Genomic DNA, 25,543 nt, shown 5'->3' with positions numbered 1-25,543 from the left:
CTTCTCTCCCCCTGCCATCCCCCTATTACCCCATCCCCGTAGAGACGGTGCCTGCTCCCAGACCACCAATAACTAGCAAAAATCTATTTAAGCATAAAAATTCAAAAAGAAAAAATAATATAGCACCTTCAATTGCACCACAGACTAAAACAGTTAAATGTGGTCTATTAAACATTAGGTCTCTTTCTTCTAAGTCCCTGTTGGTAAATGATATAATAATTGATCAACGTATTGATTTATTCTGCCTAACAGAAACTTGGTTACAGCAGGATGAATATGTTAGTTTAAATGAGTCAACACCCCCAAGTCACACTAACTGTCAGAATGCTCGTAGCACGGGCCGGGGCGGAGGATTAGCAGCAATCTTCCATTCCAGCTTATTAATTAATCAAAAACCTAGACAGAGCTTTAATTCATTTGAAAGCTTGTCTCTTAGTCTTGTCCATCCAAATTGGAAGTCCCAAAAACCAGTTTTATTTGTTATTATCTATCGTCCACCTGGTCGTTACTGTGAGTTTCTCTGTGAATTTTCAGACCTTTTGTCTGACTTAGTGCTTAGCTCAGATAAGATAATTATAGTGGGCGATTTTAACATCCACACAGATGCTGAGAATGACAGCCTCAACACTGCATTTAATCTATTATTAGACTCTATCGGCTTTGCTCAAAAAGTAAATGAGTCCACCCACCACTTTAATCATATTTTAGATCTTGTTCTGACTTATGGTATGGAAATAGAAGACTTAACAGTATTCCCTGAAAACTCCCTTTTGTCTGATCATTTTTTAATAACATTTACATTTACCCTGATGGACTACCCTGCAGTGGGGAATAAGTTTCATTACACTAGAAGTCTTTCAGAAAGCGCTGTAACTAGGTTTAAGGATATGATTCCTTCTTTATGTTCTCTAATGTCATATACCAACACAGAGCAGAGTAGCTACCTAAACTCTGTAAGGGAGTTAGAGTATCTTGTCAATAGTTTTACATCCTCATTGAAGACAACTTTGGATGCTGTAGCTCCTCTGAAAAAGAGAGCTTTAAATCAGAAGTGTCTGACTCCGTGGTATAACTCACAAACTCGTAGCTTAAAGCAGATAACCCATGATACCCAGCTTTATCTATCCATGAAGCCAGAGGATACGCACCAATTAGCTAAACTGCAGGATTGTCTTACAGACATAAAGACATGGATGACCTCTAATTTCCTGCTTTTAAACTCAGATAAAACTGAAGTTATTGTACTTGGCCCCACAAATCTTAGAAGCATGGTGTCTAACCAGATCGTTACTCTGGATGGCATTTCCCTGATCTCTAGTAATACTGTGAGAAATCTTGGAGTTATTTTTGATCAGGATATGTCATTCAAAGCGCATATTAAACAAATATGTAGGACTGCCTTTTTGCATTTACGCAATATCTCTAAAATCAGAAAGGTCTTGTCTCAGAGTGATGCTGAAAAACTAATTCATGCATTTGTTTCCTCTAGGCTGGACTATTGTAATTCATTATTATCAGGTTGTCCTAAAAGTTCCCTAAAAAGCCTTCAGTTGGTTCAGAATGCTGCAGCTAGAGTACTGACGGGGACTAGCAGGAGAGAGCATATCTCACCCGTGTTGGCCTCCCTTCATTGGCTTCCTGTTAATGCTAGAATATAATTTAAAATTCTTCTTCTTACTTATAAGGTTTTGAATAATCAGGTCCCATCTTATCTTAGGGACCTCATAGTACCATATTACCCCATTAGAGCGCTTCGCTCTCAGACTGCGGGCTTACTTGTAGTTCCTAGGGTTTGTAAGAGTAGAATGGGAGGCAGAGCCTTCAGCTTTCAGGCTCCTCTCCTGTGGAACCAGCTCCCAATTCAGATCAGGGAGACAGATACCCTCTCTACTTTTAAGATTAGGCTTAAAACTTTCCTTTTCGCTAAGGCTTATAGTTAGGGCTGGATCGGGTGACCCTGGACCATCCCTTGGTTATGTTGCTTTAGACGTAGACTGTGTTTCATAATTATTGTATGGCCTTGCCTTGCAAAGTGGAGCGCCTTGGGGCAACTGTTTGTTGTGATTTGGCGCTATACAAGAAAAAAGTTGATTGATTGATTGATTGATTGATATATATATATACATATACATATATATATACATATACATATATACACACATATATATATATATATACACACATATATATATATATATACATATACACACATATATATACATATATATACACACATATATACACACATATATACACACATATATATATATATATACATATACACATATATACATACACATATATACATATACATATATACATATATATACACATATATACATATACATATATATATACATATATATATATATATACATATATATATATACATATACATATATATATATATATTTTTTTTTTTCCCAGGACCACTCATGGATCACCACTCTGAGAAAAGTTGATCTAAAATAGTCCAAGCAAATATTTTCTGCAATGGGAACAATACCTGGCATTACGACTGTGACAGACAACAATGAAATGATATTTTATATATGTAGAAGATTTATCATGAACGATGTAATAAAAAATAATAATTTTTGCAGTTTATTAGAGAGCTCACTACCTGTCACTGGTTTGTTGCTGATTGTGGCTCACAAAGAAGAAAAAAAGGAAGAAGAAGAACCAAAAAACCACTACTATAGTCAGTTGAAGAATTTTACAACCTGATCCAAATGGTTTAGGTTTGAGGTCTTTATTTTATAGTTTAGAGCAGGTACCTTAGTGTGTGCTGGACTGATTGGAATATCAGCACAATGTCATAGCGGTTAACAATGGTATCTCGCAGTGTGAAGGTCATGACATGAGCCTTTGTGTGTAGTTTGCATGTTCTCCCTGTGTTTGTGTCAGTTCCTTCTACATCCTCCCACGTCCAAAGACTTGCAGGTTAGGTGACTTGGTGACTCTAAATTGATCACAGGTGTGAGTGAGCGTGTAAATCAATTTGTCCATCTATGTGTGTCAGCCCTGTGACAGACTGGTGGCCTGCCTGCCATAATTATATCATAGAAAGTACAATGTAAGTCTATGGGATAAACCAGTTTAGAAAATGGATGGATGGATGGATGTTTCAACATGACAAAATAAGATCAGAGTGAAAGTAAATTTTAAAATATTCCATGCAGTTTAGTGAAATGTAGTGCAATTCATCAACTAAATTAGAGATATTTCTCAGTCCCTTTTAGTCATAAAAAGCATATTTGCCATGTTGTCAAGATAACAGGCCAATAATACAGAGGCTGCCACATGGATTAAAATACAGTATTATTACTATTTCATAAATCCACATACTGTATTTGCATTGCTACTGTTCTATTTCTACACTTATCCCAACAAGCATTTATTTATTTACTTTTTGATATGTAACAGTCTTATTTATCAAAACTAAAGTTGTAGTCACAGTGTCACGGATTGTGTAAACTGATTGTTTGGGGCAAAAACCGCCTAATCCATTGGTCTCTGGTGGATTTGGGGCTCTGATGGAATGAGTGGACAACCACTGAATGCAGGTGTGCAGCCGTTCTATTATTAAACTGAATGTTCTACCACTCTAGTTTGAACAGGTACTTCCAGGAGCATCTCCTCCACTACTTAGATGTTTCATGTCTCTTCCAATGATTTAAGCTGGAGAAGCTTTTCTTACATGTTCTATGGCTGTAGAAATGGGATAATCTATTAAAAGTTTTCTTGCAGTGCCGACACTGATACGGTTTCTCACCCGTATGAATACGTTTGTGCATCACATACGTACTCTTAAGACAGAAGCTCTTATCACATTGGTCACAACTGTGCAGTTTCTCTCCAGTGTGAGCACGCTCATGAATCATCCATGATGATAATCTGATGAAGGTTTTCTCACAGTGTCTGCACTGGTGTGGTTTCTCCCCAGTATGGGTACACTGGTGATATTTCAATGAAAACAAAGAACATAATCTCTTCCCACACTGGTCACAAGTGTACATAGCATCTCCACTATGGGAACGTTGGTGATGCTTGTATGAACTTAAGTTACGGAAACAAGTCCCACATTTTTCACAGGAGTATGGTTTAGCACCACTGTGGATGCGTTGGTGCGTTTTTAGATTTGAAGAGCTTCTGAAACCTTTCCTACAATACTCACAAATGTATGGTTTCTCTCTTTTTTTTTATTTCTCTTCAATTTCTTTTTTTACAGAGTGTAATGGGCCCCAACCCTGGGGTCTACAGTTACATCCTAATCATTAATCATTATTGGCATTGTATCCGAGGGCTCTCTTCAAGATGGTAACTGTTCCTTTAACTGCGGATATCTGCACCTCATGGGCACTTGGGTGACCAGGGATTGCCTCAAGATATTTCTTCAGGTTCTTCTTCATAAGCCCGGATGCTCCCACCACGACTGGTATGATGTCAATTTCTTTCAATGACCACGTTATTCGTAGATCATTTTTAAGGTCTTGGTATTTCGTGATTTTCTCCCTTTCAGCTCTATTCAGGCCATAGTCATTGGGGACTGTCACATCAATAATTTTTGCTGTCTTCTCTTGCTTGTTCCAAATGACAATATCAGGTTTTACTGCACCTCCTTCGATATGTCTTCCTGCTGGGATCTCTTTGTCATAAAAGACAGTCACTTTTCCATTGGATGAGACTGGTGCTGGCTCATACTCCCAAACGTGTCCCTCTACTTCCACCTCCAGTTCCTTGCATACTTTCCAATGTAAATACTTACAAATCTTGTTATGCCAGCTTGTGTAATGTCCGTCTGCCATGAGGATCTGACATGCTGATACTAAGTGGTTTACACTCTCAACAGCTGCATGACAGAAACGGCATTGATCATTCTGTGATATTCCTGCCACTTTTTTGAAGCCATTTGTTAATAGTCCTTGGTCTTGCGCTCCAACTATAATTCTTTCCCCATCAAAACCAAGTTCTCCGTTTGTAAGCCACCGCACAGATCCTTCTTTGTCTATGTATTCTTTTTCAAGTTCTTCTTGGAATCGGCCAGCCCTTTTGTGCTGTTTCCATCTGTTCATTCGATGTTTTTGTTCTCTTTTGCTGTATTTTTCCCTGGCCAGTCTTGCTAGTGTCGTTACAAGTGTCAGCTCATTGCTTTCTCTCTCTCGCAAAAGATCGCCGCCAAAGTTTTCTGCCAATTTTATAATAGAGGTCTGTTGTGGCATAGTCTTAATATGATGTTGCATAACCTTTTTCATAACTTCTTCTTGAGAGCTCTTTAAGTACTGCCCAATACTTATTATAGATGCTCTATAAGCCTGGTTGATCTCCACTAGACCTAAGCCGCCTTCTCGACGAGGGAGATATATTCTATCCATACATTGATTTCTGTATGTAATTTTATGTAGGGTGAGCATCTTCCTAGTTTTAGTATCTAATTTGTTAAGCTCACCCTGTGGCCAGTCTACTATGCCAAAGCCATAGCTCAACACAGGCAATGCAAACTGGTTTATGGCCGTGATCTTGTTCTTTGGTGTCAATTCTGATTTACAGATCTTTAAGCGGTTTAAGTATTCTTGTGTTACTTTCTCTCTCATTTTTTTATGCTCTATTGTAGTATTTTCTTCAATTCCCAAATATTTGTACGTGGAATCCTCAGCCAAATCTTCAATAACGTTCCCCTCATCCAACTGTATATTTTCTGTGACCTGCTTTTTACCACCTCTGATTGTACATTTAGAGCACTTATCCAGCCCAAATTCCATACCGATTTCCTTAGAAAACGTATGGACTGCCTCCACTAATCTCCTGAGTCCCCTCTCTGAATCTGCAAATATCTTCAAGTCGTCCATCTCCAGTGTGGATGCGTTGGTGTACGTTTAAATTAGACAATGTGTAGAAAGCTCCATCACACTGGTCACAAAGGTAAAGTTTTTTTTCACTGTGGGTAAGCTGGTGCCTTTTGAGACTATGTGACTGGCTGAAAGTTTTCCCACATTGTTCACAGGCATATGGTTTAACTTCACTGTGAATGACTTTATGTTTTTTTAAGTAAGTCAGGTTTTTGAAAGCTTGGCCACACTGGTCACAAATAATACGGTTTATCTCCACTGTGGACCATTTGGTGCCTTTTTAGAATACATGGCCGCTTGAAAGCTTTCCCACACTGGTCACAAATGTACAGATTCTGTCCACTGTGGATGAGCTGGTGGGTTTTCAGATTTCCTGAATGGTTGAAGGATTTCCCACATTGGTCACAAGTGTATGGTTTCTGTCCACTGTGGATGAGCTGGTGACTTTTCAGATTTCCTGAATGACTGAAAGATTTCCCACATCGTTCACAAACATGTGGCTTCTGTCTACTGTGGACAAGTTGGTGTGATTTTAGATAGGATGACTGGCTGAAAGCTTTCCCACATTGTTCACAGGCATATGGTTTAACTTCACTGTGAATGAGTTTATGTTTTGTTAAGTAAGTCAGTTTTTTGAATGCTTGGCCACACTGGTCACAAATATACGGTTTATCTCCACTGTGGACGATCTGGTGCCTTTTTAGAATAAATGGCCGCTTGAAAGCTTTCCCACACTGGTCACAAATGTACAGATTCTGTTCCCTGTGGATGAGTTGGTGGGTTTTCAGATTTCCTGACTGCTTGAAGGATTTCCCACATTGGTCACAAGTGTATGGTTTCTGTCCACTGTGGATGAGTTGGTGAGTTTTCAGATTTCCTGATTGACTGAAAGATTTCCCACATCGGTCACAAACATATGGCTTCTGTCTACTGTGGACGAGTTGGTGTGATTTTAGATAGGCTGACTGGCTGAAAGCTTTCCCACATTGTTCACAGCCATATGGTTTCTCTTTACTGTGAATGAGTTGGTGCCTTTTTAGACTGCCTGGCTGCTGGAAAGCTTTCCCACATTGGTCACAAATGTATGGCTTCTCTTCACTGTGGATGAGTTGGTGTATTTTCAGAGATCCTGAATGACGGAAGGATTTTCCACATTGGTCACAAGTGTACGGCTTCTCTTCACTGTGGATTTGTTGGTGTATTTTCACACATCCTGAATGACAGAACGATTTTCCACATTGGTCACAAGTGTACAGCTTCTGTCCACTGTGGATGAGGTGGTGCCTTCTTAGGTCACTTGTTTGGCTGAAAGCTTTCCCACATTGGTCACAGCTGTGTGGGTTTTCTTTATGTGCTGGTTTTGCAAGAGTTTTGTAAATCTGCTGACCAGACTCGGGATTGTCGCCATCTGTGTCTGTCTGTTTCTATAGTGAAAAAAAAAGGGGGCGGGGGAGAAAGAGAGATTAAAGTTCAGCTGTCACTCCTAACCCGGAAGGACCAATACACCCCAGTGCAGTAACCGAGTAGACCAGTTGACAACAGAACCAAAGACCATTCAGTGAGAGTCATGAATAACAAGTCATGGTGTCCTTAAACTACAGGTTGACCAGGAAAGCTACAGTGGGGTAAAAAAGTATTTAGTTAGTCCCTGATTGTGCAGGTTCTCCTACTTAGAAAGATGAGAGAGGTCTGTAATTTTCATCATAGGTACACTTCAACTATGAGAGACAAAATGAGACAAACAAATCCAAGAAATCACATTGTAGGATTTTTAAAGAATTTATTTGTAAACTAGAAGCACTCAGAGAGTGCAAACCTCCGCCAAGGCCATGGGGTCACTGTCACCATAACATCTAAACGTTGTGGAATCATTGAACCTAAAAAAGTCTAACAATGATGTTTGCTCAGTAGTAAAAAAAGTTTAATCTGCTGTGACTGGATGTATCCTTAGCGCTTGGCATCACAGTTTATTGCAACTTGCACCTTTCCCAGAAGCTACTGTCATCTGAGCACTGATATTGATATTGCATGTGCTTATAGACAAAAACAAATAAGAGACGAAATTCAATTTATTATTCTACTAAACTGCAAACATATGAATTTTCTAACATTTATGAAACACTTCTCTAAACAAGGCCATAGAGTCACTGACCCTAAAGAGATTCCCTCCTTGGCACAGTGATCTCTTTTTGTCTCTTTCTCTAAAATTGTATATAATAATCATTAGATTATTACTATATAAACAAAAATAAATTTAAGAAATATTACAATTTGAAAACAAATGCACCCGAACGTGATGACAGCTGCAACTGCTTAATGCTAACTTTTAACATTGAAAATGCCATAGACATGCTAAAGCGTTAGCATCGGGATCCGGATCGTGATCACCACTAAAATTTAATCACTTGTTCCTCTTGTCATTTCCAACCACTCCACAAAATTTCATCAAAATCCGTTCAAAACCTTTTGAGTTATCCTGCTGACAGACAGACAAACAAACAAACGCGACCGAAAACATAACCTCCTTGGCGGAGGTAATTATGGTGGAAAATAAGTATTTGGTCGATAACAAATGTTCAACTCAGTACTTTGTAACATAACCTTTGTTGGCAATGACAGAGGTCAAACATTTCCTGTAAGTCTTCACCAGGTTTGCACACATTGTAGCTGGTATTTTGGCCCATTCCTCCATGCAGATCTCCTCTAGAGCAGTGATGTTTTGGGGCTGTCGCTGGGCAACACGGACTTTCAACTCCCTCAACAAATTTTCTATGGGGTTGAGTTCTGGAGACTGGCTCGGGCACTCCAGGACCTTGAAATGCTTTTTACGGAGCCACTCCTTCGTTGTCTGAGCGGTGTGTTTGGGATCACTGTCATGCTGGAAGACCCAGCCACATTGCATCTTCAATGCTCTCACTGATGAAAGGAGGCGTTGGCTTAAAATCTCATGATACATGGCCCTGTTCAGTCTTCCCTTAACATGGATCAGTCGTCCTGTCCCCTTTGCAGAAAAACAGCCCCAAAGCATGATGTTTCCACCCCCATGCTTCACAGTAGATATGGTGTTCTTGGAATGCAACTCAGCATTCTTCTTCCTCCAAACATGATGAGTTGAGTTTTTACCAAAATGTTCTATTTTGGTTTCATCTGACCACATGATATTCTTCCAGTCCTCTTCTGGATCATCCATATGCTCTCTGGCAAACTTCAGATGGGCCTGGACATGTACTGTCTTAAGCAGGGGGACACACCTGGCACTGCAGGATTTGAGTCCCTCTCTGCGTTGTGTGTAGCCTTTGTTACTTTGGTCCCAGCTCTCTGCAGGTCATTCATCAGGTCCCTCCGTATATTTTTGGTATTTTTGTTCACTGTTCTCATGATCATTTTGACCCCACATGATAACATCTTGCGTGGAGCCCCAGATCAAGGGAGATTATCAATGGTCTTGTATGTCTTCCATTTTCTTACAATTACTCCCATAGTTGATTTATTCATACCAACCTGCTTGACTATTGTAGATTCACTCTTCCCAGCCTGGTGTCCTTCTACAGCTCTTTGGTCTTGGCCATGGTTGAGTTTGGAGTTTGACTGTTTGAGGCTGTGGACAGGTGTCTTTTATACAGAGAACGAGTTTCAAGAGATGCCATTAATACAGGTTACAGGTGGAGGACAGAAGAGCTTCTTAAAGAAGTTACAGGTCTGTGACAGCCAGAAATCTTGCTTGTTTGTGGGTGATCAAATACTTATTTTCCACCATAATTTACACATAAATTCTTAAAAATCCTACAATGTGATTTTCTGGATTTTTTTTTTCTCCTTTTGTCTCTCATAATTGAAGTGTACCTATGATGAAAATTACAGACCTCTCTCATCTTTCTAAGCAGGAGAACTTGCACAATCAGGGACTGACTAAATTCTTTTTTACCCCACTGTAATAACATGAAACTGAACATTCTCTGAATGACACCTGGTATTTGGAGATTGAGTGATGCAGCCCTGTGAGTGGCGACTGCAAGCAGTCCACTGCTGTGGCCTGGAGGGGTGCTACCAGGGATCCCAGAGGTATCAGCACTATGTCACTATCATCTGCACCAATCACTAAATACCCATACGTCTTGAGTACAGGAGGGAGATGAGATGATTAGATGACTTGTTGAGGACTGCATGGTGGAGGTATGGCTCATCAGATATCCTCTCCTATATGAGCCTACCCTTTTAGCAGGCATGGAGAAGAGCCTTAATCAAAGTTCCTGGATGAATTTGGTGACTCGTGCTGACAGGAATAAAGTGGCTGGTAATTTTAATATCAACATGAATTTGTCTTTGGATACATTGAGCCAAACAATTTTTTTTTAAGGTTTTTGTGAATTTGTTCAATGATCAACCCACTGTCGTGCCAACATTTTGAATTAGGTCATGGCCCATGGTCTAGATATTTCAAATACTGATACAATTCCTCTTTCACCAGTAATCTCAGATCACAGCAAGATTAATTTTGATATTTTACTGTCCTGTCCAAAGAGACCGGATACTTGCAAGACATTGTATTGGCTCTACAACTGTAGCTCAATTTATTAAGAGACTGTCTGAAATTTTGGTGTCTCTGTGTGATCTCTTTGGATTTTGCTCCACTTGTAGTATGTTGCCACTCAGGGTTGAGGCACCTTGGTTCTGTGAGCATCTGTGACAACTCAACTCGTGACTGTAGGATTCTGGAGCATAGATGGTGCAGATCGAGATCACAGGATTTTCATTTAGCCTGGTGCCAACACATGCTGAATTACAAACACACATTATTGTCTCCAAAGAATGTTGATTATTCTGAACTGATTAGTAAGAATAAGCACAATCCAAAAAAAAAAAAATCAAGTGCAGCCATTTGCAAACTGTTCATCTTTTGCAGACTTTTTGGACTACTTTGAAAATAAATTAGAGGATATCAGGTGAAATGTTTCCCAGCAAACTGTAATCAGTCTAACTGATCGTATGACCATAGTGGACACCAGTTCTGATGGTAAATCCACATTAGTTGGTTTTTACATCATCCTGTTTTGTATGTTGTAAAAAAAAAATTATATTAACAATTTGATTGAAATTGAATTGAATTGTGGAGAAAATAGCCGGGGTGCAACAAAATGCAGGCTCAGTGATGGTCAACTGGGTGCTTCTTTAACCAACATCTTACCGACACTTTTTCTGCTTATAATCAGCAGCTGCACTCTTTCTTAAAAAATGAATTAATTAATTTTAAAAAAAACACACAAGTGTTGGGCGGAACAAAAACGTAGTGTGTATAGAATAGCCTGCTCATTTTTTCTTGGAGATCAGCTGATCAGAGATCAGAAGATCAAATGGTGATATTCTTAACAATTTTAAAGAAATGTTTCAACTTCAACTTTAAATCGGTCAGTCTGGGCTTCAACTGATAAGTCTCTGCTGATTCCTCTGCTGATCTTTGTGATCAAAACATCCGGTCTCCGTGGTGTGTACACGTTTTCTGACTCACTCATTCCTGCAAGTGTGAAAGTGACAATCTCTATTAAGTAGCAAAGGTGAGTTAGCCATTCAGTGTTTTTGGTTCTAGAGTGGGAAAATACTTACTTACTTGGGTAGAAAATGTCAGTGTGTTATGTCTTGCTGTTTAATTGCTGGACGCATTTATCGCTGACGTGAAAATTTGCCGGTTGTGGATCACTGAAGCAGCAGCCTCGTGTCAGTACTTGTGATCCATGTGGACTTTGGGGGTCATCTCAACATCACGAATGGGCATGAATGTGGGGGCTTTTACTTTTTAATTCGGGAGAAATCTCACCTCCACACATTTAAAACCCTCCTTTGATGTCAAAATCCAAGAATGTTTATTACCACAGATTTTATCTTCATTTATTAAGGAATGCCACCCAATTTGAGTAAACACTTCATTTTTTGCTCGTAAAAACGCATAAGAGTGCCTTTTGAAACTAAGTAAATTCTCATTTAATAAGTATAATTTATATGATTTTGTGTTCAAAAGACATTCTCAGGCACAGTGTGTATCATTCTGCATTAGAAGGGCTCCAGCCAGATGCCAGGAATGACCCCAAAGTGACAGTGTGTCGTGATCCAGAACCGGGCAAAGTGATCCATTTCCAGCAAATATTTGCACCACACAATGTAGCTTCATACTTTAAGTAGAAGAGCTACCCCATCCTGACTTTTTCAGCTAGATAACATCCAAATACCCAATATAACAATACCCAATAAAGGACATTCAGTTGCATTATGGCTCCGTATAGCAGGACTTTTAAAAAGTGATCCAGAACTGGGCAACTGACTGTACTTATTTTTTTCTGAGAGCGATGCGGCTCTTCAGTTGTCAAACATACCCTAATGACTGATGATTTTACAGAATTCACACTAAGTAAAGTCTATTTTACCTCAAATTTTGATTCTTTCTGCGTCGGTAAAACGGACATTGTTTTTTTCCGGTGTCACAGTCTCAGTCCGTCCGTCCCTCAGAAAGATCCGATGGAAACAACAGCAAATGAGAAATGATTTAAATTTTTTGTGCTTTCGTGTGTCTCACTTAAAAAATAATAATAATAATTCAGGCATCAAAGAAGAGAACACAGAGAATTTTAATTCTTTATAAAAACAGCTTTCTGCTGCTTTAGTCCATTTAGTTTGTGATGTTGCCAGTGTTGAACTGGTGGATGTTTGGTTTCCTTTGACATTTATGAAAGTCTTCATACAAGAAAATCCCAAATAAAAATGTTGTTTTCATCCAACCCCAATTCCAATTAAGTTGGGACGTTGTGCAAAATGTAAATAAAAACAGAATACAATGTTTGCAAATCCTCTTCAACCTATATTCAAATGAATACACCACAAAGACAAGATATTTAATGTTCAAACTGATAAACTTTATTGTTTTGTGCAAATATTTGCTAATTTTGAAATGGATGCCTGCAACACATTTCAAAAATGCCGGGACAGTGTTATGTTTACCACTGGTGGTGGTGATCCTCGCCCCATCTTTGCTTGTAAACGGTTGAGCCTTTTGGGGATGTTCCTTTTATACCCAATCATGACACTCACCTGTTTCCAATTAGGTGTTCTTTGAGCATTCATCAACTTTCCCAGTCTTTTGTTGCCCCATCCCAGCTTTTTTGAAATGTGTTGCAGGCATCCATTTCAAAATGAGCAATATCAGTTTGAACATTAAATATTTTGTCTTTGTGGTGTATTCAATTAAAAGTAGCTTGAAGAGGATTTGCAAATCATTGTATTCTGTTTTTATTTACATTTTACACAACGTTCCAACTTCATTGGAATTGGGGTTGCACAAAATCTGTTTTATTGTAGTCATACCTGTATACTATATCTTCCTTACATGATCTGTTTACACTTATGTGAAAGTCCCATGTTAGCACACTGTGATCAGCTTTACCAATCGGGCAGCACACTTTAATATCACTAATACTAGCTTCACTTGATATGATCCTAGTCCAAACAGCTAGGATTATTATTACCTCTCTGCCTAGTAGGTTCTTGCACATTCAAATATGTAGGACTGCTTTTTTGCATTTGCGCAATATCTCTAAAATTAGAAAGGTCTTGTCTCAGAGTGATGCTGAAAAACTAATTCATGCATTTATTTCCTCTAGGCTGGACTATTGTAATTCATTATTATCAGGTTGTCCTAAAAGTTCCCTGAAAAACCTTCAGTTAATTCAAAATGCTGCAGCTAGAGTACTGACAGGGACTAGAAGGAGAGAGCATATCTCACCCATATTGGCCTCTCTTCATTGGCTTCCTGTTAATTCTAGAATAGAATTTAAAATTATTCTTCTTACTTATAAGGTTTTGAATAATCAGGTCCCATCTTAAAACAGTTAAATGTGGTCTATTAAACATTAGGTCTCTCTCTTCTAAGTCCCTGTTGGTAAATGATATAATAATTGATCAACATATTGATTTATTCTGCCTAACAGAAACCTGGTTACAGCAGGATGAATATGTTAGTTTAAATGAGTCAACACCCCCGAGTCACACTAACTATTAGAGAAAAAATTACTCATAACCATCCCAAAGACGTATCGTTATCTTTGGCTGCTTTCAGTGATGCCGGTATTTGGTTAGACTCTTTCTCTCCGATTGTTCTGTCTGAGTTATTCTCATTAGTTACTTCATCCAAACCATCAACATGTTTATTAGACCCCATTCCTACCAGGCTGCTCAAGGAAGCCCTACCATTATTTAATGCTTCGATCTTAAATATGATCAATCTATCTTTGTTAGTTGGCTATGTACCACAGGCTTTTAAGGTGGCAGTAATTAAACCATTACTTAAAAAGCCATCACTTGACCCAGCTATCTTAGCTAATTATAGGCCAATCTCCAACCTTCCTTTTCTCTCAAAAATTCTTGAAAGGGTAGTTGTAAAACAGCTAACTGATCATCTGCAGAGGAATGGTCTATTTGAAGAGTTTCAGTCAGGTTTTAGAATTCATCATAGTACAGAAACAGCATTAGTGAAGGTTACAAATGATCTTCTTATGGCCTCGGACAGTGGACTCATCTCTGTGCTTGTTCTGTTAGATCTCAGTGCTGCTTTTGATACTGTTGACCATAAAATTTTATTACAGAGATTAGAGCATGCCATAGGTATTAAAGGCACTGCGCTGCGGTGGTTTGAATCATATTTGTCTAATAGATTACAATTTGTTCATGTAAATGGGGAATCTTCTTCACAGACTAAAGTTAATTATGGAGTTCCACAAGGTTCTGTGCTAGGACCAATTTTATTCACTTTATACATGCTTCCCTTAGGCAGTATTATTAGACGGTATTGCTTAAATTTTCATTGTTACGCAGATGATACCCAGCTTTATCTATCCATGAAGCCAGAGGACACACACCAATTAGCTAAACTGCAGGATTGTCTTACAGACATAAAGACATGGATGACCTCTAATTTCCTGCTTTTAAACTCAGATAAAACTGAAGTTATTGTACTTGGCCCCACAAATCTTAGAAACATGGTGTCTAACCAGATCCTTACTCTGGATGGCATTACCCTGACCTCTAGTAATACTGTGAGAAATCTTGGAGTCATTTTTGATCAGGATATGTCATTCAAAGTGCATATTAAACAAATATGTAGGACTGCTTTTTTGCATTTACGCAATATCTCTAAAATCAGAAAGGTCTTGTCTCAGAGTGATGCTGAAAAACTAATTCATGCATTTATTTCCTCTAGGCTGGACTATTGTAATTCATTATTATCAGGTTGTCCTAAAAGTTCCCTAAAAAGCCTTCAGTTAATTCAAAATGCTGCAGCTAGAGTACTGACGGGGACTAGAAGGAGAGAGCATATCTCACCCATATTGGCCTCTCTTCATTGGCTTCCTGTTAATTCTAGAATAGAATTTAAAATTCTTCTTCTTACTTATAAGGTTTTGAATAATCAGGTCCCATCTTATCTTAGGGACCTCGTAGTACCATATTACCCCAATAGAGCGCTTCGCTCTCAGACTGCAGGCTTACTTGTAGTTCCTAGGGTTTGTAAGAGTAGAATGGGAGGCAGAGCCTTCAGCTTTCAGGCTCCTCTCCTGTGGAACCAGCTCCCAATTCAGATCAGGGAGACAGACACCCTCTCTACTTTTAAGATTAGGCTTAAAACTTTCCTTTTTGCTAAAGCTTATAGTTAGGGCTGGATCAGGTGACCCTGAACCATCCCTTAGTTATGCTGCTATAGACGTAGACTGCTGGGGGGTTCCCATGATGCACTGTTTCTTTTTCTTTTTGCTCTGTATGCACCACTCTGCATTTAATCATTAGTGATCGATCTCTGCTCCCCTCCACAGCATGTCTTTTTCCTGGTTCTCTCCCTCAGCCCCAACCAGTCCCAGCAGAAGACTGCCCCTCCCTGAGCCTGGTTCTGCTGGAGGTTTCTTCCTGTTAAAAGGGAGTTTTTCCTTCCCACTGTAGCCAAGTGCTTGCTCACAGGGGGTCGTTTTGACCGTTGGGGTTTTACATAATTATTGTATGGCCTTGCCTTACAATATAAAGCGCCTTGGGGCAACTGTTTGTTGTGATTTGGCGCTATATAAAAAAAATTGATTGATTGATTGATTGATCTTATCTTAGGGACCTCATAGTACCATATCACCCCAATAGAGCGCTTCGCTCTCAGACTGCAGGCTTACTTGTAGTTCCTAGAGTTTGTAAGAGTAGAATGGGAAGCAGAGCCTTCAGCTTTCAGGCTCCTCTCCTCTGGAACCAGCTCCCAATTCAGATCAGGGAGACAGACACCCTCTCTGCTTTTAAGATTAGGCTTAAAACTTTCCTTTTTGCTAAAGCTTATAGTTAGGGCTGGATCAGGTGACCCTGAACCATCCCTTAGTTATGCTGCTATAGACTTAGACTGCTGGGGGGTTCCCATGATGCACTGAGTATTTGTTTCTCTTTTTGCTCTGTATGCACCACTCTGCATTTAATCATTAGTGATTGATCTCTGCTCCCCTCCACAGCATGTCTTTTTCCTGGTTCTCTCCCTCAGCCCCAACCAGTCCCAGCAGAAGACTGCCCCTCCCTGAGCCTGGTTCTGCTGGAGGTTTCTTCCTGTTAAAAGGGAGTTTTTCCTTCCCACTGTCGCCAAGTGCTTGCTCACAGGGGGTCGTTTTGACCGTTGGGGTTTTTCCGTAATTATTGTATGGCTTTGCGTTGCAATATAAAGCGCCTTGGGGCAACTGTTTGTTGTGATTGGGCGCTATATAAATAAAATTGATTTGATTTTGCACTAGATACAAGTCACACAGTTTCACCAAAAATCTATGGAAAAAGGTATTATCACCATCATTTACCAAACAGTTATCCCAGTCTCCATTTGGGAAGTTAAAGTCACCATTTACAATTTACCTTTACAAATACTGCTTGCTATATCAAGCTGTTCCAATAAATATCTCATTGTATTTATCATTAGCATCACCTTTCCTATAAATGACTCCTAAGTCCTAATGTGGCACGGGAAAGGGAAGTCAGGGGTCCCCTGCTGGAGTTGCTGCCCCCGCGACTCGAACACGGAAAAGCGGTTGAAGATGAGTGAGATGAGTGAGTGACTCCTAGCAGGTCGTCATTGGAATTGTAGTTACTCAACCAAACCCACATAGTATCTTTAACATTCATGTCATTTAATTCATTACAAAGTTTTACATCAATATAATCTCTCACCATTAGTAGTACACCACCTCTTACTTCATGAGTATCTTTACGTAACATTTTAAAACCAGGCACATTTAAAATGTAATCATTAAAACCAACTTTTAATCAAGTTTCGGTTCCAAAAATAATGACAGGCTGCAATTCATTAATACGAAGTTTAAATTCGAGTTTGCTCATTAAACTCTCAAAATTAGTTGCCATGCACCTCACATTCTTAGGGGCAATGGTATCACAGTTAAATCTAGAGCCAAAAGTTGAATGCCTGGGTGACACATGAGTCTTTGAGATGGCATGAGTGACACGAGTTGTATGAGTTATAAAACAAATTTAATCACCACAAGCATATTACAAATGCTTAACTAATGCTCAGTTAGTGCTTATTCGTACACTGAAAGAAGAATTCGTACATAAAGTCTTTAATGCTTAGTAAAGGATTAATAATTTGTGAGGAAAAAATGTAAAGACAATAAAAATATGATTTGTAAAGTATTTTTAATTTTAAGTATTTTAATCACTAATGAATAGTGTCTGATTTTACGTTTGTAAATGATGAACTTTTAATGATCAATTTTTCTTAAATGGTTTATAAAGACTCAAAAAAATTCATAAACAACTTACTGGTTTTCAGACCAACGACCACTTAACAAAAAAATAAATAAATAAATAAAACACACACACACACACACACACACACACACACACTATATATATATATATATATATATATATATATATATATATATATATATATATATATATATATATATATATATATATATATATATATATATATATATTAGTAATATTTACCAATATATTCTTGGACCACTCATGGATCACCACTCTGAGAAAGGTTGATCTAAAATAATCCAAGCAAACATTTTCTGCTATGGGAACAATATATGACCTGGAGTTACGACTGTGACAGACAACGATGACATGATATTTTTTTAAACATTTAGAAGATTTATCATGAAAGATGTAAAAAATAATGATAATTTTAGTGGTTTAATAGAAAGCTCACTACCTGTCACTGGTTTGTTGCTGATTGTGGCTCACAAAGAAGAAAAAAAGGAAGAAGAAGAAGAAAAAAAACCCCACTACTATAGTCAATTGAAGTATTTTGCAACCTGATCCAAATGGTTTAGGTTTGAGGTCTTTATCTTATAGTTTAGAGCAGGTACCTTAGTGTGTGCTGGACTGATTGGAATATCAGCATGATGTCGTAGTGGTTAAAAATGGTATCTCGCAGTGTGAAGGTCATGACATGAGCCTTTGTGTGTAGTTTGCATGTTCTCCCTGTGTTTGTGTCAGTTCCTTCTACATCCTCCCACTTCCAAAGACTTGCAGGTTAGGTGACTTGGTGACTCTAAATTGATCACAGGTGTGAGTGAGCGTGTAAATCAATTTGTCCATCTATGTGTGTCAGCCCTGTGACAGACTGGTGGCCTGCCTGCCATAATTATATCACAGAAAGTACAATGTAAGTCTATGGGATAAACCAAGGCTCGAGCCCAAGGACTCCTGGGATAGGCTCCAGCAACCCCAAACCTGAAAAGGAATAAGCCGGTTTAGAAAATGGATGGATGGATGGATGGATGTTTCAACATGACAAAATAAGATCAGAGTGAAAGTAAATTTTAAAATATTCCATGCAATTTGGTGTAATGTTGTCCAATTCATAAACTAAATTAGAGATATTTCTCAGTCCCTTTTAGTCATAAAAAGCATATTTTCCATATTGTCAAGATAACAGGCCAATAATAGAGGCTGCCACATGGATTATACAGTATTATTACTATTTCATAAATCCACATACTGTATTTGCATTGCTACTGTTCTATTTCTACACTTATCCAAACAAGCATTTATTTATTTACTTTTTGATATGTAACAGTCTTATTTATCAAAATTAAAGTTGTAGTCACAGTGTTACAGATTGCGTAAACTGATTGTTTGGTGGCAAAAACCGCCTAATCCATTGGTCTCTGGTGGATTTGGGGCTCTGATGGAATGAGTGGACAACCACTGAATGCAGGTGCGCAGCGCTTCCACACACAAACAGAAGACGAACAGATAAAGCACGGATGTGTACTGGATGACCACCGGCAAGCTACGTTCAAGTACAGGACAAAATGGTAAACAAATGTGCAACCCCCAGGGAAGCTCACTGTGTGATGTCCACTAAAATTTTGAGCACAGATAAAACTTTCCGATGGACTCACTGAAAATCAGCTGACAACGAACGCATGTACTGAATGAGAAAAGGACTTGTACAAGACAAAAACAGACATGAACGGATATCAAAATTTCATAGCAATTACTCATACCAAAAAAAAAAGAAAAAAAAAAGTGCAGTTAATATAAAGTCTGTTTGCATGCAGTTAAGTCTAAGTCTCAGTGCACAGCACTGAGACTTAGACTTAACATACTTTTAAGTAATTTAAACTGCACTGTCATGTTATCTTGGTAAGGACTCATTACAAAAAAACCCACAAAACAAATTTTAATATGTTATATTGACGTACTGAATTTAGAATCACAACATATCAAAGCCAGAATCAGCCTTAAAAATCCAGTATCAGTCGGCTGTAATAATGGCATTTACAATGTATTGCTGAAAACACTGAATCAGTGACTTCATAGTTCTACCACTCTAGTTTGTACATGTACTTGAAGGAGCATCTCTCCTGCTGCTTAGATGTTTCTTTTCCCTTCCAATGGTGTAAGCTGGAGAAGCTTTTTTTACATTTTCCACACCAGTACTGTTTGATCCCAGTGTGGATTTGTTCATGTCTGTGGAAATGAGATGATCTAATAAAACCTTTCTTGCAGTGCCGACACTGATATGGTTTCTCACCCGTATGAATGCGTTTGTGCACCACATACGTACTCTTATGACAGAAGCTGTGACCACATTGGTCACAACTGTACAGTTTCTCTCCAGTGTGAGCACGCTCATGAATTATCCATGATGATAATCTGATAAAGGTTTTCTCACAATGTCTGCACTGGTGTGGTTTCTCTTTAGTGTGGGTACGCTGGTGATACGTCAATGAAAACAAAGAACATAATCTCTTCCCACACTGGTCACAAGTGTATGTCGTGTCTCCACTGTGGAAAAGCTGGTGATGCTTGTACGAACTCGAATTACGGAAACAAATCCCACATTGGTCACAGGAGTATGGTTTTGCTCCACTGTGGATGCGTTGGTGTCTTTTTAGACTGCATGACCGTTGGAAAGCTTTCCCACATTGGTCACAAGTGTATGGTTTCTCTTCACTGTGGATGAGTTGGTGTACTTTCATATGTCCTGAATGACGGAAAGATTTCCCACATTGGTCACAAGTGTACGGCTTCTCTTCACTGTGGATTACTTGGTGCCGTTTTAGGTCAGTTGTTGTTCTGAAAGCTTTCCCACATTGGTCACAGCTGTATGGTTTCTCTTTACTGTGAATGAGTGTGTGTCTTGTTAAGTAAGTCACGTTTTTGAAAGTTCTACTACACTGGTCACAATTATATGGTTTATCTCCACTGTGGACCTGTTGATGCCTTTTTAGGTCACTTAGGTTTCTGAAAGCTTTCCCACATTGGTTGCAGCTGTTTGGTTTTTCTTTACTTGCTGGTGTTGCAACAGCTTTGCAATTCTGATGACAGGAATCAGATCTGCTTCTGTCCGTGTCCTCTTCTTTCTATAATAAAAAGGGGGGGGAATAAAAGTTCAGCTAGAACTGATCCTAAATGGAAAAAACATCTGACAGACAACTGGGTTGGCTTGTGAATAAAAACTAAGCATCAGAAGAGCTGGGCAGTGACAAACAGACATCTGGTCCATCCCAAACGTAAGAATCAGCCACAGCTATGTGAAACATACAGGCACCTGCGTACTGAATGATGCCCAGAGTAGTGATGTTAAGCTCGAGTCAGTCTGCCTGACACAGCATCGAGCTTTTTGAACCAGAAGTGTCAGTGACCAGCATTTCGAGCACTCCCCCATCATGTGAGCACTGCGAGCGAGGTCTCGTTACGTCACACTACGTGTCGAGCTTCGCGGAAAATTCGAATAATCTGGGCGTGTCAATACAACCCGCCAAGTACTTAAATGAGATCTGAATCGCAGCTCAAACCGTGGGTTTTTGAGAGGAGGAGATTGCTAGCGATACTGTTATTGCTAATTACCACGTGAATCGGAGCCAAGGAAAGCATTAGTTTATATTTAGGTTTAGTTTAGAGTTCATTTAGTATAGTTAGCTACAAACACATAGGATCTAACATAGACAGACACACACACCATACACAACAGGCATCCATTCATATACAACATTTATTCACACAGTACATTAACATAGGTCATAGGTTAGACTATATATTATAGGTAGATCAGAGACTGAGCTGAGTGACTGAAGAGCTGTGATTTTGTTGAAGTGAAAGGTGTGAGAAAGGTGAGTGTGTGTGTGTGAGAGAGTGAGTAGTGGTGAGGAAGGGACATGGAGGAGCCAGTTCCAAAAAGAGCACAATCAATTGCTTGGGAGCACTTTGATCTAATAAGCCCCAAAAAGGTCAAGTGCTTGATTTGTGCTCAAGAGCTGAGGTACAGTAACAATACGTCTTCAATGCTGCGACACCTGAGGTCCAAACATCCCGAGACATCAATGGCTGCTGCTTCTGTTGCTGCTCCTGCTGCTCCTGGAGCAGGAATCAAGCCATGTAAGCTATATTTTATTCTTTATCTAAGATTAAAACATACTCATAAACAAAAATAGCAAAGCATGTCAGAGTGTATTTCCATTAAAGGCAGACAAGCTGGTTTGGATGAGGCACTGGTGGACTATGTTCTGGAAGATGCACAACCATTCAAAACAGTGGAGAGCAAAGCCTTCAGGGCTTTACTACAAAGGTTTGACCCAACATATGCCCACCTCCAGAGGAGAAGACCGGCTCAAATACTGGGCGACACGAGCCTCAGTCTATCCCAATTTACAGAGAATGGCAAAAAAATATTTGTCGATGCCAGCAACATCAGTGCCTTGCGAGCGGGTCTTCTCCAAAGCTGGAGAGGTGGTGAGGCAGAAGAGGAGCCGATTAAAGTCCAGCACCGTTTAAATTATTCTTTTTTTTAATAAAAATTGTTGAAAGTTGCACAATCACCATCTCCTATCCCCTCTATTCTAATTTACAAATTACAGCAACATAAGCACCAGTTGCAGAAGCACATGCCTTTCTCACTTTTCTCTTCACATTTTATCCAAATATAGTTTGAGGACTGATAAATCTACATATAGTTTACAATAAAGGCTTTCATAACCATTATGTGTGCATCTGTAGGGACTATTTATTACATTAAAAAGACACAATAATACATATGACATTTTTTTTATTCTTATTTTTCAAGAACAAACCACATCAGTCATGAATTAATGCAAACATTTGTCAGGGCACTCGCTCAAGGTAATTCTCAAAGCAATCCAGCAGATGTTACCCTTCAAACTGTATCAAACGCGTCAAAGCAGTGTGTCGATTTTCAGCCAGTTGTGTTGCAGTGGCTCATTGGTTCATGAGGCTTCGAAATTGCCATTACTAGCCCAGAGACCTTCACGATGCAAGTGATACTCTGCATCTTAGTCTCCCAAATTAATTATTAATTTGACACAATTCCAGCTGTAACCGAGGATCCTCCAATGGGACTGTTGGAACTACCATTGGCAGGAGCTGTTTTGCCACAGCAAATTCCATGCCTTCCATACACCGGCTACTGGGACAACCAGAATAAAAGTAATTTTACCCATCTATAGACATCTGGCCACTTCCAGGTTGTAGGTAAAATACAGGTACAGGTAAAATACATCTAAAAAATTTGAATATCATGAAAACGTTTGGTGTTTTTTGTCAGATATTTCAGAACATTGATATGTTGCATATTCTCATCTCATCCCTTACTCTGGTTCACTCCACATAACCACAATCATGGGGAAAACTGCTGACTTCACACTTGTCCAGAAGACAGTCACTGACACCCTCCCCAAGGAGGGTAAGTCACAGAAGGTCATTGCTGAAAGGACTGTTGTTCACAGAGCGCTGGATCAAAGCATATTCATGGAAAGTTTACTGAAAGGGAAAAGTGTGGTCAGAATGGATGCACAAGCAACAGGGATGACTGCAGCCTTGATATGATTGGCAAGCAGAGCAGACTAAAGAACTTAGGGGTGCTTCACAAGGCTTGAGACAGTGTATCGAGACACCTCACAGATGTCTCCAGGAAATGGGCTACAAGTGTCACATTCCAAGTGTCAAGCCACTCCTCAGCCAGACACAATGTCAAGAGTCTCACCTGGGAAAAGGGGAAAAAGAACTGGAGCGTTGCTCAGTGGTCCATCGTTTTCTTTTCAAATGAAAGTACATTCAGTAAATGACCCACAGTAAATACTTCATAGATTCTCTATGGGGTATTGTCACAATGAAGATGACAGACACCAGACCCAACAATCCAGACAAGCTACAGGCCGTTATCAATGCAACCTGGGCTTCGATAAGTCCTCAGCAGTGCCACAGACTGATCGCCTCCATGTCGCATTGCAGCAACGAAGAATTTGTGCAAAAGGAGCCCCAATCAAGTACTGAGCACACAAATGAAATGAAACATTTCTGTATTACAAAACCCTTTTTAATGATTTCATGAAATATTTTCATTATTTTGATAAACGCATTTGCATTTGCTATTTTTTGGAGCTCCAGGCCGTAAGGATCAAAACTACAAACAAGATGCATATACATACATACATACATACATACAGAACACCGCTGAAGGAGTGTGCATTCAGTTGCTTCCCTCAGAAGCTGGAGTTTGCTGTGAAGATTTCATATAAATGAAAGTTACGCAAGGAAGAACGTTGTTTGTTAAGCCACTGTTGCCAAACCCACCAACGATGGACAAGTCAGGACAGAAGTAGGACAAGTGGGTCTCTCCTTCTACTTGTTCCAGGGGGAAAACCCCAGAAAAGGCTTAATGTCTACGACTGATATACTGACATTACTTCACTACTACACAGTAAAGACAAAATAGTACAGAGTGTTGTTTCTGTGTAATCTTGATCAAATGTCTCCGTACTGCATTTAATTTGAGGGTGATTCTTAGACTACAGGCATTTATTATGTCCTTTGATCATATTGTATGAAAAGCAGAAAAAAGGGGAAATTTCACACTTTTATAGTTATCTTTACAATGAAAGTGTGTTAAGAAATTTGTTCTAGTAGTCTGTGATGACTTTTTCACCTTTTTTCAGCATCATTATATGCAAATATTGCCGTTTTGTGCTTGTCCCACACCCAGACTTTTGATCTTCAATGATAAACATGAATGGTAAAGAAACGTTTTTTTCTAATGTTTTAAAATATCTCTGAATAAAATATCAGTAAAATAATCAAAACATAATTGGGGTATTCAATGTCATACAACTGTTGTGATTTTTTTAAACAAAATGTAGTTGTCCCACACTATTGCCGTAATTTCCACCACAACACTGTAATGTCCCTTTAAACAGTTTGTATGAAAGATTGTTTGGGTAGTTTCTATGGAGATAAACAGTGACATCAGAGCACATGTATATAGCGCCAAATCACAACAAACAGTTGCCCCAAGGCGCTTTATACTGTAAGGCAATGGTGTGGTGGAAATTACATTTACAAGGCCAATAGTGCCCGTAGTTAAAGAATCACCCTTGAAGTCTGTTCTTTGGACAAAACATAACAGAGGAACAAGACGTAAAACTGTTTTCGCACCTGTGATGAAGAACTCATGCTGTCGTTTCCCCAAATTTCACACAGATGTTCTGAACAGACATCATCGCTGACTTTCCTCTGAAAGTGATAAAGCAGACAATCAGACAGAGAAGATCTCAGCAACGGACTCATATGAAACAATGTTTTACATTCGTGAAATGAAATAGTTTCTTCTGCAGATGGACTCATTCACTGATTTAATCATCATTGAATTTTAGAGTAACTATCACTGTTACAGATCTAATCTTCACATTATTAAACAGCTGAAAAAATGATTCCTGTGAAAATAAGAAGACCGCGAACTGAAATAAATCTTTTTGTCGCCGTTATCGACGCCTCTATATATTATATTTAATATGTATTTAATGAGTCTGTTTTGTCCGAAATACTAACGATAAAAAACACTTACAACCCACAGAACTGCCAATAAATAAACCTTTTATTTCACCTCAAAATCTGTTGTTTTCTTCTTATTTTAAGCGGACATTATTCCGGTGTCATTTCGTCCGACCCTCAGAAAAACCCGGCGGAAACAACAGCGAGTGAGAAAAGATCCGTCCGTGAAAAACTTCTCTTTTTCTTTTTTTTTGCAGCACAATATGTATGTATGAAAAACATACATCTTCTCTTAAGGACTGTATACTTTCATACAGTGAAAGTGTTTTCAAAATGCAGAGAAATATAAAATAAGAAGAAAAAATACAAGGACTGGG

The 25,543-nt window shown here is 39.0% G+C and overlaps 1 protein-coding gene across 2 annotated transcripts; it reads right to left on the bottom strand.

Moving 5' to 3' along the window:
* Positions 1-5,953: 5,953 nt before the first annotated feature.
* LOC117529355 (zinc finger protein 708-like) lies at positions 5,954-25,342 on the bottom strand. 2 transcript variants are annotated; one of them, XM_034192152.1, is made up of 3 exons: positions 25,279-25,342; positions 24,831-24,908; positions 5,954-7,273 (listed from the first exon to the last, which is right to left on the bottom strand). In XM_034192152.1, exons 2-3 carry the CDS (start codon positions 24,846-24,848, stop codon positions 6,083-6,085), a joined length of 1,209 nt encoding a protein of 402 aa, XP_034048043.1. In that variant the 5' UTR covers positions 24,849-24,908; positions 25,279-25,342; the 3' UTR covers positions 5,954-6,082. The 2 variants fall into 2 exon arrangements, with proteins under 2 accessions (XP_034048043.1, XP_034048116.1); XM_034192225.1 differs by lacking the exon at positions 5,954-7,273 and adding an exon at positions 19,475-20,746.
* Positions 25,343-25,543: the final 201 nt, after the last annotated feature.

Source organism: Thalassophryne amazonica, chromosome 1 (genome assembly GCF_902500255.1).
Source record: "Thalassophryne amazonica chromosome 1, fThaAma1.1, whole genome shotgun sequence".
NCBI lineage: Eukaryota > Metazoa > Chordata > Actinopteri > Batrachoidiformes > Batrachoididae > Thalassophryne > Thalassophryne amazonica.
The sequence above is the reverse complement of the archived record's forward strand: the minus strand, read 5'-3'. Positions and strand labels throughout refer to the sequence as shown.